The sequence below is a fragment of the Symphalangus syndactylus genome, chromosome 15, assembly GCF_028878055.3.
Source record: "Symphalangus syndactylus isolate Jambi chromosome 15, NHGRI_mSymSyn1-v2.1_pri, whole genome shotgun sequence".
NCBI lineage: Eukaryota > Metazoa > Chordata > Mammalia > Primates > Hylobatidae > Symphalangus > Symphalangus syndactylus.
In genome coordinates, this window is record NC_072437.2 from 81,277,874 (window position 1) to 81,289,920 (window position 12,047).

The 12,047-nt window shown below is 35.9% G+C and overlaps 1 protein-coding gene across 2 annotated transcripts in view; it reads right to left on the reverse strand.

The window, feature by feature from the left end:
* The window catches only part of CCDC122 (coiled-coil domain containing 122), a 47,117-nt gene that overhangs the window by 31,838 nt on the left and 3,232 nt on the right, over positions 1-12,047 (reverse strand). Inside the window, exons 2-4 of one of the 2 annotated variants that reach the window (XM_055244348.2) lie at positions 11,086-11,160; positions 5,561-5,722; positions 4,921-5,030 (exon numbers count right to left, since the gene is read on the reverse strand). In XM_055244348.2, coding sequence (XP_055100323.2) covers positions 4,921-5,030; positions 5,561-5,606 — 156 coding nt within the window. In that variant the 5' untranslated portion in view covers positions 5,607-5,722; positions 11,086-11,160. Of the gene's footprint in view, positions 1-4,920; positions 5,033-5,560; positions 5,723-11,085; positions 11,161-12,047 lie in introns of those variants that run through there. The other variant, XM_055244349.2, reaches the window with a different exon arrangement.

Consider the following 12,047-nt stretch of genomic DNA (forward strand, 5'->3'; position numbering starts at 1 on the left):
TTCTTTTCATAATAGTGTATATTGAAGAGCAAGTTTAAAAATTTTTTGTGGATGAAATACATCAAAATTTTTATGTCATATTAAAGAAATCATTGCCAAGCCCAACATCACTAACTTTTTCTATGTTTTCTTCTAGATATTTTGTTGTTTTAACTCTTAACATTCAGGCCTTTGATTCATTTTGAATTAATTAATTCATTAATTAATTCATTTTGTGTTAATTTTTGTATATGGTTTGAGGTGAAATTTGAGGTTCAGAATTTTTTTTGCATGAAAATATCCAATTGTTCTTCTACTATTTCATGAAAAGATTATCCTTCTCTACTGAATTGCTTTGGTACATCTTCAAAAATCAATTGATATGTGTGGGGCTATTTCTGGGCACTTTAGTTTGTTCCATGGATCTATATGTCTAGCTATATCATATTAACCTGATTACTATGCCCTATAATAAATATTAAAATCAGGTAGTGTGGTAACATGGAAAGATATTTTGTCTTTGTTCCCAGTTATTGGTACAGAGCTCCTAAAAGTCTTGTGTATTAGTCCATTCTGTGTTGCTAAAAGAAATTCCTAAGTCTGGGTAATTTATTCAAAAAAGGTTTATTTGGCCCATGATTCTGATGGCTGGAAAGTTCAAGACTGGGCATCTACATCTAGTGAGGGCCTCAGGCTGCTTCTACTCATGGTAGAAGGTGAAGAGGAGCTGGCATTTGCAGCAGTCACATGGTAGGAAAGAAAGCAAGAGAGGGAGCCAGGAGGTGCCAGGCTCTTTTTAACAATCAGCTCTCAGGGGAACTAATAGAATGAGAACTCCCTTGCTCCCAAAGGAGGGCATTAATCTATTCATGATGGGATCTGCCTCCATGATCCAAACACCTCCCACTGGGCCCCATCTCCAACACTAGGGATTATCTTCCAACATGAGGGTTGGAGGGGACAAACATCCAAACCATAGGACCTTGGGATTTCCTAAGTGACAAGGGTGATAGGAGGATCTTTTGTTTGAATGAATTAATTCTTGGTGGGTCCCTACATAGCTTTAGGATGGGAGCTGGCTGTCAAAAAGACCAAGGCTTGATTAGAAGACTGAAACTTTTAGCCCCATTTCCCCAGTCCTCTGGGAGGAAAGAGGGGCTGGAGATTGAGTTAATAATGTGATGAAACCTCCACAGGAAACCTTAAACTATGCGGGGTTGAGAGAGCTTCTGCGTTGGTATAAACATATTGAGGTGCTGGAAGAGTGATGTGCCCAGAGAGGGCATAGAAGCTCCTTGCAGGTCCCCTCCCACATACCTATCCCCATGCATCATCTCTTCCATTTGGCTATTCCTGAGTTGCGTCCGTTATAATAAATGGGTAATAGGTGCTTTCCTGAGTTCTGTGAGTCATTCTAAAAATGCTCAAACCTGCTGAGGGGTGTGGGGAAAGTATGGGAGCAGGTTGTGAGAACCTCTGATTTTAAAGCCAGTTGGTCAGAAGTATGGGTGGCCTGGGACTTGTGACTGGCACATGAAGCAGGGGCAGTCTTATGAGACTGAGCCCTTTAACTTGTGCTAATTCCAGGTAGATACAGTAGTCCCTCCTTATCCAAGGGGAATATGTTTCATGACCTCCGTGGACGCCTGAAACCATGGACAGTACTGAACTCTATATACACTATGTTTTTTTTCCTATATATATATACATATGATAAAGTTTAATATATAAATTAGGCACAATAAGAGAATAACAATAACTAACAACAAAATAATTATAATGATATACTATAATAAAAGTTATGTGAATGTGGTCTCTCTCTCCTATCTTATTGTACTGTACTCAACATGCCCGGCTGTTTTGTATTTTTAGTAGAGACAGGATTTCACCATGTTGGCCAGGCTGGTCTCAAACTCCCGACCTCAAGTTATCCATCTGTCTCGGCCTTCCAAAGTGCTGGGATTACAGACGTGAGCCACCTTGCCCAGCCAGGAATTTATTTTTCCTTCTTTACAACTTCACAGATGGACGATTTGTCCTTACCATAGATCTTAGCAACTTCAGTGTATGATTTTTTTCTTTCCTGTAAGTTGAGAACTTTCACCTTCTCACTTAAAGTAAGTACTTTGCAGCTTCTCTTTGGCATATGTGAATTGCCAGCATCACTACACTGATACTTTGGGGCCATTAAGTAAAATAAGGTTTAGTTGAACATAAGCACTGTGATACTGCCACAATCAATCTGATAACTGAGACGACTACTAAGTGACTAATGAATGGGTAGCTCATATGGCATAGATGTGCTGGACAAAAGGACGGCTCACGTCCCAGGCAGGATGGAGCAGGACAGTGCGAGATTTCATCATGCTACTCAGAATGACTTGCAATTTTAAATTTACAAATTGTTTATTTCTGTAATCTTCCATTTAATACTTTCAGAACGCAGCTCACTGTGGGTAACTGAAGCTGCAAAAAGCAAAACTGCAAATAAGGGAAAACTGTTGTAGTGTCAGAACTGAATCAAATCATTGCACACCAAGTTGGCATCCAGAGATTCAGAAAATTGGTTGTTAGTGTTAGAAAATGTCCCAAGTAGTATAAGATTTCCAACACTTTTCTTCTTCAAAATTGTTTTGGATATTCTAGGTCCTTTGCATTTCCATAGGACTTTTAGAATTAGCCTATGTATTTCTCTCCCAAAAGCCTGCTGAAATTTTGACTGGGACTGCGTTTCATGTATAAATAAAATTGAGAGAACTAACATATTAGCAATACCGAGTCTTCTGTTTTATAAAAATGATATACCTCTATATTTAAGTCTTCTTTAATTTTTCTCACCAATGTTTTACAGTGTTCAGCATACTGTTCTTGTTGTTCTTGTAAACCTTTTGTCAGATTTGCCCCTAAGTATTGAATAGTTTTGATGGCATTGTAAGTAGAATTGCTTTTGAAGTTTTAATTTCTGATTTTCTCTTGCCAATGTGCAGAAATATAACATATTTTTGTATATTAAGCTTGTGCTCTGCAATCTTCCTAAACTCACTTATTAGTTCTAATAGCTTTTTATAGCTTCCTTGGGATTTTCTTTAAAAAAAAATAATGACAGATTTACTTCTTTCTTTCTAATCTGGATGATTTTTATTTCTTTTTCTTGCATAGCTGTACTGGCCTGAACTACCAGTACCATCTTGAATAGAAGTAAGAGGAGACACCTTTTTCTTGTTCCTGATCTTAGGAGAAAAACATTCATTATTTCACCATTAAGTATGTGGCTGGTTCTAGAATTTATGTAGATGTTCTTCCTTAGACTAAGGAAGTTCCCTTTTATTTCCAATTAATTAGCTGAGAGTTTTTTTTATCATGAATGGATATTGGATTATAATAAGTGCTTTTTATGTATCTAGAATTCTTTCTAAAATATAAATTTAATATTTGCTTCTTGCTTAAAATCTGTCAAATGCTTCTCATCAACTTTAGAATAAAGTTGAAGTTTCTTATGGTGGTATATATCTTCCATGATTTTTCAAAACATACTGTAATTTACATTACCATCAAACTATTTATGGTTCTAGGAATGTACCAATGCTATTTCAGGCCTCTGCAAATGTCCTCTGTGAATATCCTCAGGTTATTTTTATTTTGAATATTATCTTCCTTACTCCCTAACCTTTAAACCTGTCCTAGACATCTAATCATTCAGATAACTCCAGCTGCCATTTAAAACTCAACTGAAACATCATTTCTTTTGTGATCACTCTTTCTCTAGTGTTAAATCTGTGTTGTGTTCATGCCTCTATCATTGACACTACTACTCCACATGTAATTATTTGTTTACTTCTTTCTTTTCCCAATAGATGGTAAGTAGCATAGGAGTGAGGACAATGTTCAGCAAAATGCTTAACACAAAGTAGGCTCTCAACATAAATGGAATAAAGTCTATGAAACTCTTTGAAGACTGAAAAGTTTTACAAAAAATTTCTTTACAAAAATATGACATTATTTTTTGAATTATATTCTACTGTACAGATGTATTCTTTTCTAGAAGTGACTAACATAATACAAATATTTATAAGAAATCCATATCACCATGATAATACAATTATTGTCATCATATATCTACTGATGCACTTAAAGCCAATGATACTTAAAGCCAATGTCAAATAGGGCCCTAACAGTACCATGTCCATCTGGTCCCCACCAAACACGTTAACTCATTAACTCATTTAATCCTCATGAAAAGCTTATGGGCACATCTTATTGTTATCTCTGTTTTACCACTAAGGAAACAGGAGCACAACAAATTCAATCACGGAACACGAAGTAGTAAATTTGGCCTTTTGAACTAGGCAGTTCAGCTCCTGAGCCTACTCTTCTCATTTCTATGATATATTTAATAACAATTGTTACAGAGCACAAGCTACTGTTTTCATTTTCATTTCTTTAGTCATATTCACACAGTATAGTTATATCTAATTATGTTGCATGTGAAGACCAAGTATGGCTCCCATATTCCCTGCAGTAGGATTATAAATATATTTAAAAAGAAAAGGAACACAGAGGGAGGCTACTTGAAATGTTCACTGACAACAAGTAACTCACAATCCATAGCTTTACAAACACTGGCTTAAAACTTAACATTCCTTCAATTCAGCATTTTAGGAAACACTATCAAATAAGGGAATGTAAAATAATTCTATCTAACATGTTAGGTTTTATATGCTTATCCTACAGTTGCAATGACATTGTTGAATCTTTATATGTTGAGAGTGTAAAATTTTCCATCAAACTGGAACAGCCATGTAAACCTTACTTAGGGAGAACAGAATAATTGACAAGAATAACTTTAAAAGTGACTTTCAATAATAAATATTTTTAATAACCTCCTGGTCATTTACTTTTGAAGAAAGTAAAGACATTTAAAAGACTATATAAAGAAATTACCTTCAAATTGAACAGAACCCTTTTGTTTTTTTCTATCTCTGATGCTTGTGATTGTTGTTGCTTTGCAACTTTCTCTACAGCATCAGCTAATGAACTTGTGTCTTCATTATCTACAATTAGACAAAAGAATAAAGTATATAATAAAAATTAAAATACAGCCATTTTAAGAAAGTTATGTTTCTTTACTCAAAATCATGAACTATTTGATGCTTTTTCCTCCTAAACTAAATTTAGAATTAGTAATTTTCCCTTGCTGATATAAACAAAACCAAAAGTAAAGGCAACAATACTAGGCAATTCAAAGTTGCCTACTGCAATGTTATACCTGTTCCTTTATGGAACAGTATAAATATTTTGATTGTCCTAATTTTTTTTTTATCCAGATCACTTGCACATATACTATAATTATAGTGCTACCATAACAACTCTATAGCAGTTAGAGTTGATGCATTTTCATTATAGGTCTGTATTTTCGGGTTGGTATGCCTTTTCTAAACACTGTATATGTTTGTCCCGGCTAAATGTAACTGCTTCCATCCATTCTAATTTGCTACCAATTTTAACATAATTATCCTGCCAGACAACGTTTTTTGTTGTTGCTGATCTTTTAATTATTTATTTCTTAAGATTGTTTCATTACCTTCTTTAGGAAATCCTTGACTCTTCCTTTCTTTGTTGTCTGACATTTTCTGTGTCTGTAATCTCCTCTTTTCCCCTTTTTGATTTACCTTCTTTACTCCTACTCAATAATCTATATTGATAATCTTTCACTTTTGTTTTTTCCTGTTGTATATTGGTGATCCTGAAAGGTAAATTAATTGTCAAACATGTCACAGGGATGTCAATGACATTTTATCATTAGTGCCAAGAATTAGAATACAATGGTTAAGTGATTTTGGAATGAAAGTAGAACTGTATTTGAATTTTGCTTCTCCTGCTTTTCCGCTGTTGTGACCTTGAGTAAGTTTCTTAACTTCTTTGATCCTCAGCCCCTCATCTTTAAAACTTCATAAGGCTGTTCTAATAATTAAAGTAATATATGTAGCATGCTTAGAACAGTACCCGATATACACTGCATAATTATTTCGGGTTAGTATTAATAGTATGTAACTCCAGTACTATGATGAAATAGATTCTGAAACTATAACCAGCATCTGTGAGAAACGATATCAATAATGATTAACAATTTCTGCTATGGGTGTGGAATCCAGGAAATATAGCACTCCTGTCCAGTGCTATTCTGGACAAGGTAAGCCCTAAGCAAATTTTGATCTACTCTTTATTTAGGGGTAACGATAGGAGGAATAAGTATTTTTCTCCTTAAATCACTAAATATCTTTTCTGAAGATCAATTAACTACAAAGCATTCATGTACTAGTTACATATGTTTAAAAAAATTTAAAGGATTGAAACCTGATATATATGCAACAAAAAAGAAAAGCAAAGTTAAATCATTTCCTGTGTAGAGATCAAATCTATCTAGAAATATACAACTAAGCTAAAGAAATCCTGAGAGCTTACCTAGCAGATTATCATAACCATTTCTTGAAATTTATAATTCTTTCCTGTCTCTTCATGTCACTTCATTCAAATCTCACTTCCAACTTACTCCTTCATGAAGTCTTCCCTGATGCTGAGCCACTCACTCTGTTCATGTTTCATCCTTTCTGCTCAATACACAGAACTGTCCCAGATTAGTGCTAATGAATCCAAATCTGATTTTCTCTCTAGCTCTTTCATTTGGGTTTCACGGTCACAGACTTCATCCTTAAATATATCTACCTTGAAAAATGCATGCCCTCTGCATTTATACTTTCAGTATATACTGTCAGTTCTCTCAATTAATTACAATGGTAAATACTTATACTTACTTTGTGCTAGTCACTGTTGTTCCAAGTGCTTTAGATTAAAAAAATTATATAGTGTTTATTCTGTGCCAGATGGTATTCTAAGAACTTTAGAAATAGTAACTCATTTAATCCTATAAGGTAGATATTATTACAATTTTCATTTTACAAAAAAAAGTACAGGGAGGTACACAAATGGATATAAGAATTTACCCAAAGAGAGCCATTCAATGTAAGATATGTGATTTGAATTCAAGTATTTTGGCTCCAAAGTTCATGCTCTTAATGCTAGACTATGATAGACTACCAAGATTATGATTTTTTATGGGAAGAATTATGTCTTCCATATATCACTCCAGAATCAAACTAGAGTCATCCCACAGTATATGCAGGGGATTAGTTCCAAGTCACCCCCTTCCCTACTTCATATCAAAATCTGTGCATATTCAAGTCCCAAAGTCAGTGCTTCGGAGCTCACTTACACGAAAACGTCGCCCTCCTTACATGTGGGTTTCAAGTCCCACGTATACTGTATATTTGATACTAGTTTGGTTGAAAATGCCCACGGATAAGTGGACCTGCATAGTTCAAACCCGTGTTGTTCAAGGGTCCACTATATTTTGTATTCCTATGATGCTAAAATGTCACTTTAATCAACTTACTCTTTCTATTCCCACTACTATCATCTACATTTCTTCTTTGAGAAACTATTCTGGTAAGGGGCATTTATAGAGCTGCTGCACTCCAACAGACCTCCAGTGGCCTAATGACACAATCTGCATGCCTGAAGAGGTAATCCAATGAGTTCTTCATGCTCTTACCTAGCAGTAAATTCCTTTCTTTCCTGGTGAGTAACTTACTTTCCTGGTGAGTCCCCATTTCTCTCTCCTCCAAATTACAGTGCAATTTCCATAAGCTGCCTAAAATATTGTGGGCATAATTCCCATTAAATTCTACATCCCTATTAACTTCAGTCTTCAGAAGAAACCAGGTCATTCTTCATCATGAGAACCCATCCTTATTCATCTTGGTAAGTCCCTTAGTGTGATGCTGCATTACCCACTCCCCAACCCTTTTCTATCCTTCCACTTTGACTTCTGAAATTCATGTGCCATCTTCAGCAAAGTCCTTTCTATTGTCAACCTTTTCAGTGAACTTCCCTTTTACCTTTTGGCTTGAACTGAAGTCCAAAGATACAGCTTCCTCATCCTCAAGCCACTAAGTCTGGAGATGAAACATTTTTTTCTGTTCTCCATTCCACTGCCACCATATTTCCCTTTCTTCTCTCTAAAACCCTCTCCGGTGTCTTTGAAATTCAATAGACTATATAGGCTTTATCTTTCCTTGTTGTTATCAGCTGTCTTCCAGGTCTTGGAAGGCTCATTCCTAGATTATAGCATCTGACTTACTGTTCCTCTATCACTACTCTCTCGTATTTCTTTGGAAACTTCAATATCCACAAAAATAGTATATTTAAATCCCTGAACGCTCAGTTGTTTGACGTCTTCTTTCATCTATTCTCCCCAGCAATCCATAGAGTATAACTCTACCTTATCCATAATCTCAGATGTAAACTACTGTTTATTTTTCTAGCTCATCCCATCTAGTATTTTGACAGTATGTGCTGTTTAACTCTGCAAGACTTCCAGTCCATCGACTCTTGTATCTTTACACATTCCCTCAGCCCTTCATGTATTCTTCCTTTGGTACTTAGCTTAGATTCCTTTGCATTTACCCTCATTTCCCCTACAGCTCACTCCCTGTCCTAATTCCCTGGAAGAATCTCAACCAGCTGCTTTGCTTGTACTCAAGTAGCTGAATATGCTTAAAGAAAGACATACAACTATGCTGTTGACTTACTTTAAATTCAAGACCATTTATGTCAAGTGGGCCCTCGATCCTAGGCTCTTAAGATGCACCAAGTTATGTAGATGATTGTTTCACTCTTTAACCTCTGTCTTCAAACCTCCCACACCTCTTTTCCATTCCTTTGAGTTGACAATTTACCTTCTAATTTAACTGAGATAGAAGAAAAAAATCAGAGAAGATGGTAAATTACCCATCTACCAGATTTTGTACCTGCACCTGTATACCAGCATACTGTTTTCTTGCAATAAATAAAGTGTTCTTGCTCCTATCCAAGGCCAGTCCTCTACTTTTGTACTCCTTTCTCACAGACATTACTTCTTTGAATGGTCCCTCAACAGAATTTCCCCACTTACTTTGTCAAACATAGTATTCTGAACAGCCCATCATAAATCAACAACCACTACCACCACCAACCTTGCTTGACACCATAACCTCCTTCAGTATTGACCCATTTCTTTGCTCCCCTTTAAAGCCAAGATCCTTGCTCTCCACTTCCTCTCCTCTTTCTTCTTGAACCCACTAGAACCAGTCATTTATCATTGTACTTTTAAAACTTTTATCACAGTATCTATGAGCTCCACATTGCCACATTCAATGAACAAGTTCCGTCTTCATTTTACTTGACCTATTGGCATCATTTAACATATTTGATAATTACTGCCTTCTTGAAATACCATACTTCTTGGTTTCCTTTGTTGGTCCCTTCTCATCTTTTTCACTTATGTTACACCTCCTAGTGCTCGGTCCTCAGGCTTCCTTCTTTTCTCATACTTATTCTACATGTGATGCCATCTAGTTCTATGGCTTTAAAATCCACCTATAGGCTGACAATTCCCAAATTATATCTCTAACCTGAACATCCCTTTTGAGCTGTAGACTCATACTCATTGCCTACCTGATATCTCCATTTGGATTTTTAATAGGCATTTCAACTCAATATATCACAAACTGAACTTTTGATTCCTCTGTCCACTCTATTACCACCATTAAACCTGCACCTTCATAGTCTTCTCTATCTCAGTAAATTATAAGTCCATTTTTCTTGTTGTTCAGGCCAAAACCCTGAATTCATTAGCAGGGAGGTCTCTACAAGGTTATATAGCCCAAGGCAATTCAACTAGACTTGCCCAAGGCAATAATAAAGGAGATCTTATTGTTGATGTTTCATAGGCCCTTTGAGAAATCCTTAACACTCCAAGGCTGCTGCCCCGATTGACCTACCCAAAGGATGAGCCAGAACCTTCATTCTTTTTCCATTACAAGCTGCATGCAGTTCTTTTGGCAAACCCCATTGGCTCTACCTTTACATTATACTGGAATCCAATCACTCCTTACCAATTCCAAATACTATCTTAGTAGAGAAGCCTTCCCTGATAACTCTCTTTCACCCTTGCCCTGCCTCATTTTTCTTGACAGCATCTATCACCACTGACATCTCATACACTTCTTTTCCATATCCTTCTACTAATGTAGGCTCCATGATGGCAGACGTCTAGAAGTGCCTGGCATATGAAACGTGTCTAATTATAGTCTATCTCCACTCCAGTTTGCCCTTTTCTAACAGAATAATGCTCCAAAAGCACTATTCTGATCATGTCAACATCACAGCCAATCTTTCAATTCCATTTAGATGGCATGTTCTTTAGGAGGTCTTTCTTGATCTTTCTGGGAAGATATGGTCTTTCTCTTTTTAGAAGAATTGTTTCAGTATTTCTATTATACCATTTTAGATAAAGGTATAGGTCTAGAGTAAGACAGAGCTAGTTTTAAATCTAGATTGCACTACTTATTAGCTTATTAGGAAAATTATTTCCAACCTGGGCCACAGATTCCTTACTCATAAAATGGGAACAATATTAGTGCCTGCTTCATTAGGGTTATTGTGAAGACTAAATGAAATAATGCATGTAAAGCATTTAGCAAATTCCTGTCACACAATGAATACTCAACAGATTTATATTTTTATTATTTTCATTATTTTATAGTATCTTTCCCCATTAGATTGTAAGCACCAGGAAGGCAAATACAGTGTTTTATTCATTTTTGTATTCTTTAAAGTATTTGATAAAGTAACCTAAAGAATAAAGAAAATTGGATTTATACAATAAAAATAAAGTAACTAGTACTTCTTGATCTCTATTTCTATAGCAACATAAATTGAAGAACTCTTGGATAATATTTACTTAAACCAACTATTCATAAAATTCATGCTGTAAAATTGGAAAAGTTTAGTTTTTTTTTCCCCAGACTTCTGCTGTGCAATGAAAAGAAAAATGAAAACAAACTACTGCCATCTACCGATAATTCATTAGAATTGCATAAATTAAGGAAACAGGCTTTAGAGACAACTCTTTTCAAACACGTTTTTAAGAGAAGTTAGAACATCATCAGAGTCATCCAAAAAGAATTAATTGAATAATTAAGAATAAACTATATGCCTATTATATACCAGTACTGCTGAATCTGCTGACACTAGGGATTACTTCCTTTTCTGGCCAGGCAATGAGATTAGAGTTTCAGGGCACTAAAAAAGAAAGAAACCAGAGGGTTTGTACTGTTCCTTACCTCCATGTCCAAGATAATATAGACAATATTCATACATTATCCACACTGCTTCTAGGTTTCTACCAAAGGAGGGGCTTTGCTGAATGTATAGACACTACTGGACTACCAAAACATCTCTTGTTTTGAAGTGTAGACATTAAGGGGTTGGTCTGCAGCTCAAATCCAAGCTTTAAAGAATGTCCAGGCAACTGTTTTGAAAAGATTTCTACCTCTGGGACAGAAGTTATATAGACCATTTGTAAAATCCAGTTATAACCTACCTGCTTGTCTCATTCAGAGAGGCAAGGGGCAAGGTCTTTTTTTTCTCCCCCTCTAAACAAGTAAACATGATTTCCAAACCAAGAGGATCTTTATAGTGGGTTAAATGGTGCCCTCCCGCACATCCAAAGATATATCCATGTCCTAACTCCCAGAACCTGTAAATGTGACCTTATTTTGAAAAACGAGTTTTGCAGATTTAACTGGGTTAAAGATCTTGAGATGAGATCATCCTGGATTTAGGGTAGGTGACTGAATATGCAAATGGACAATGACCAGACCATATGTAAAAACAGAACTCTGACCCACAACCGGCAGCAAGCAACCCAGGAGACTAACCCATTATCTACAGTAACCAGTCCAGGAAGTCTATAAATTAGACTTGTAGAAAGTCATATCATTATCTGTAATAACAATCCTAGGAGACAAACTATAACAATTGTCCCAAATGGCCAGTACTGGATTAATAACTGGCATCTTCCCTAACTTTTGTCCCCATTTCCAAGTTGAGACTAATAAGAAGAAGCCATAGAATGCTCCACTTCTAGTTAGCCTGCCTGCAGCTTCCTCCTGCTGAGAGCCTCTAAT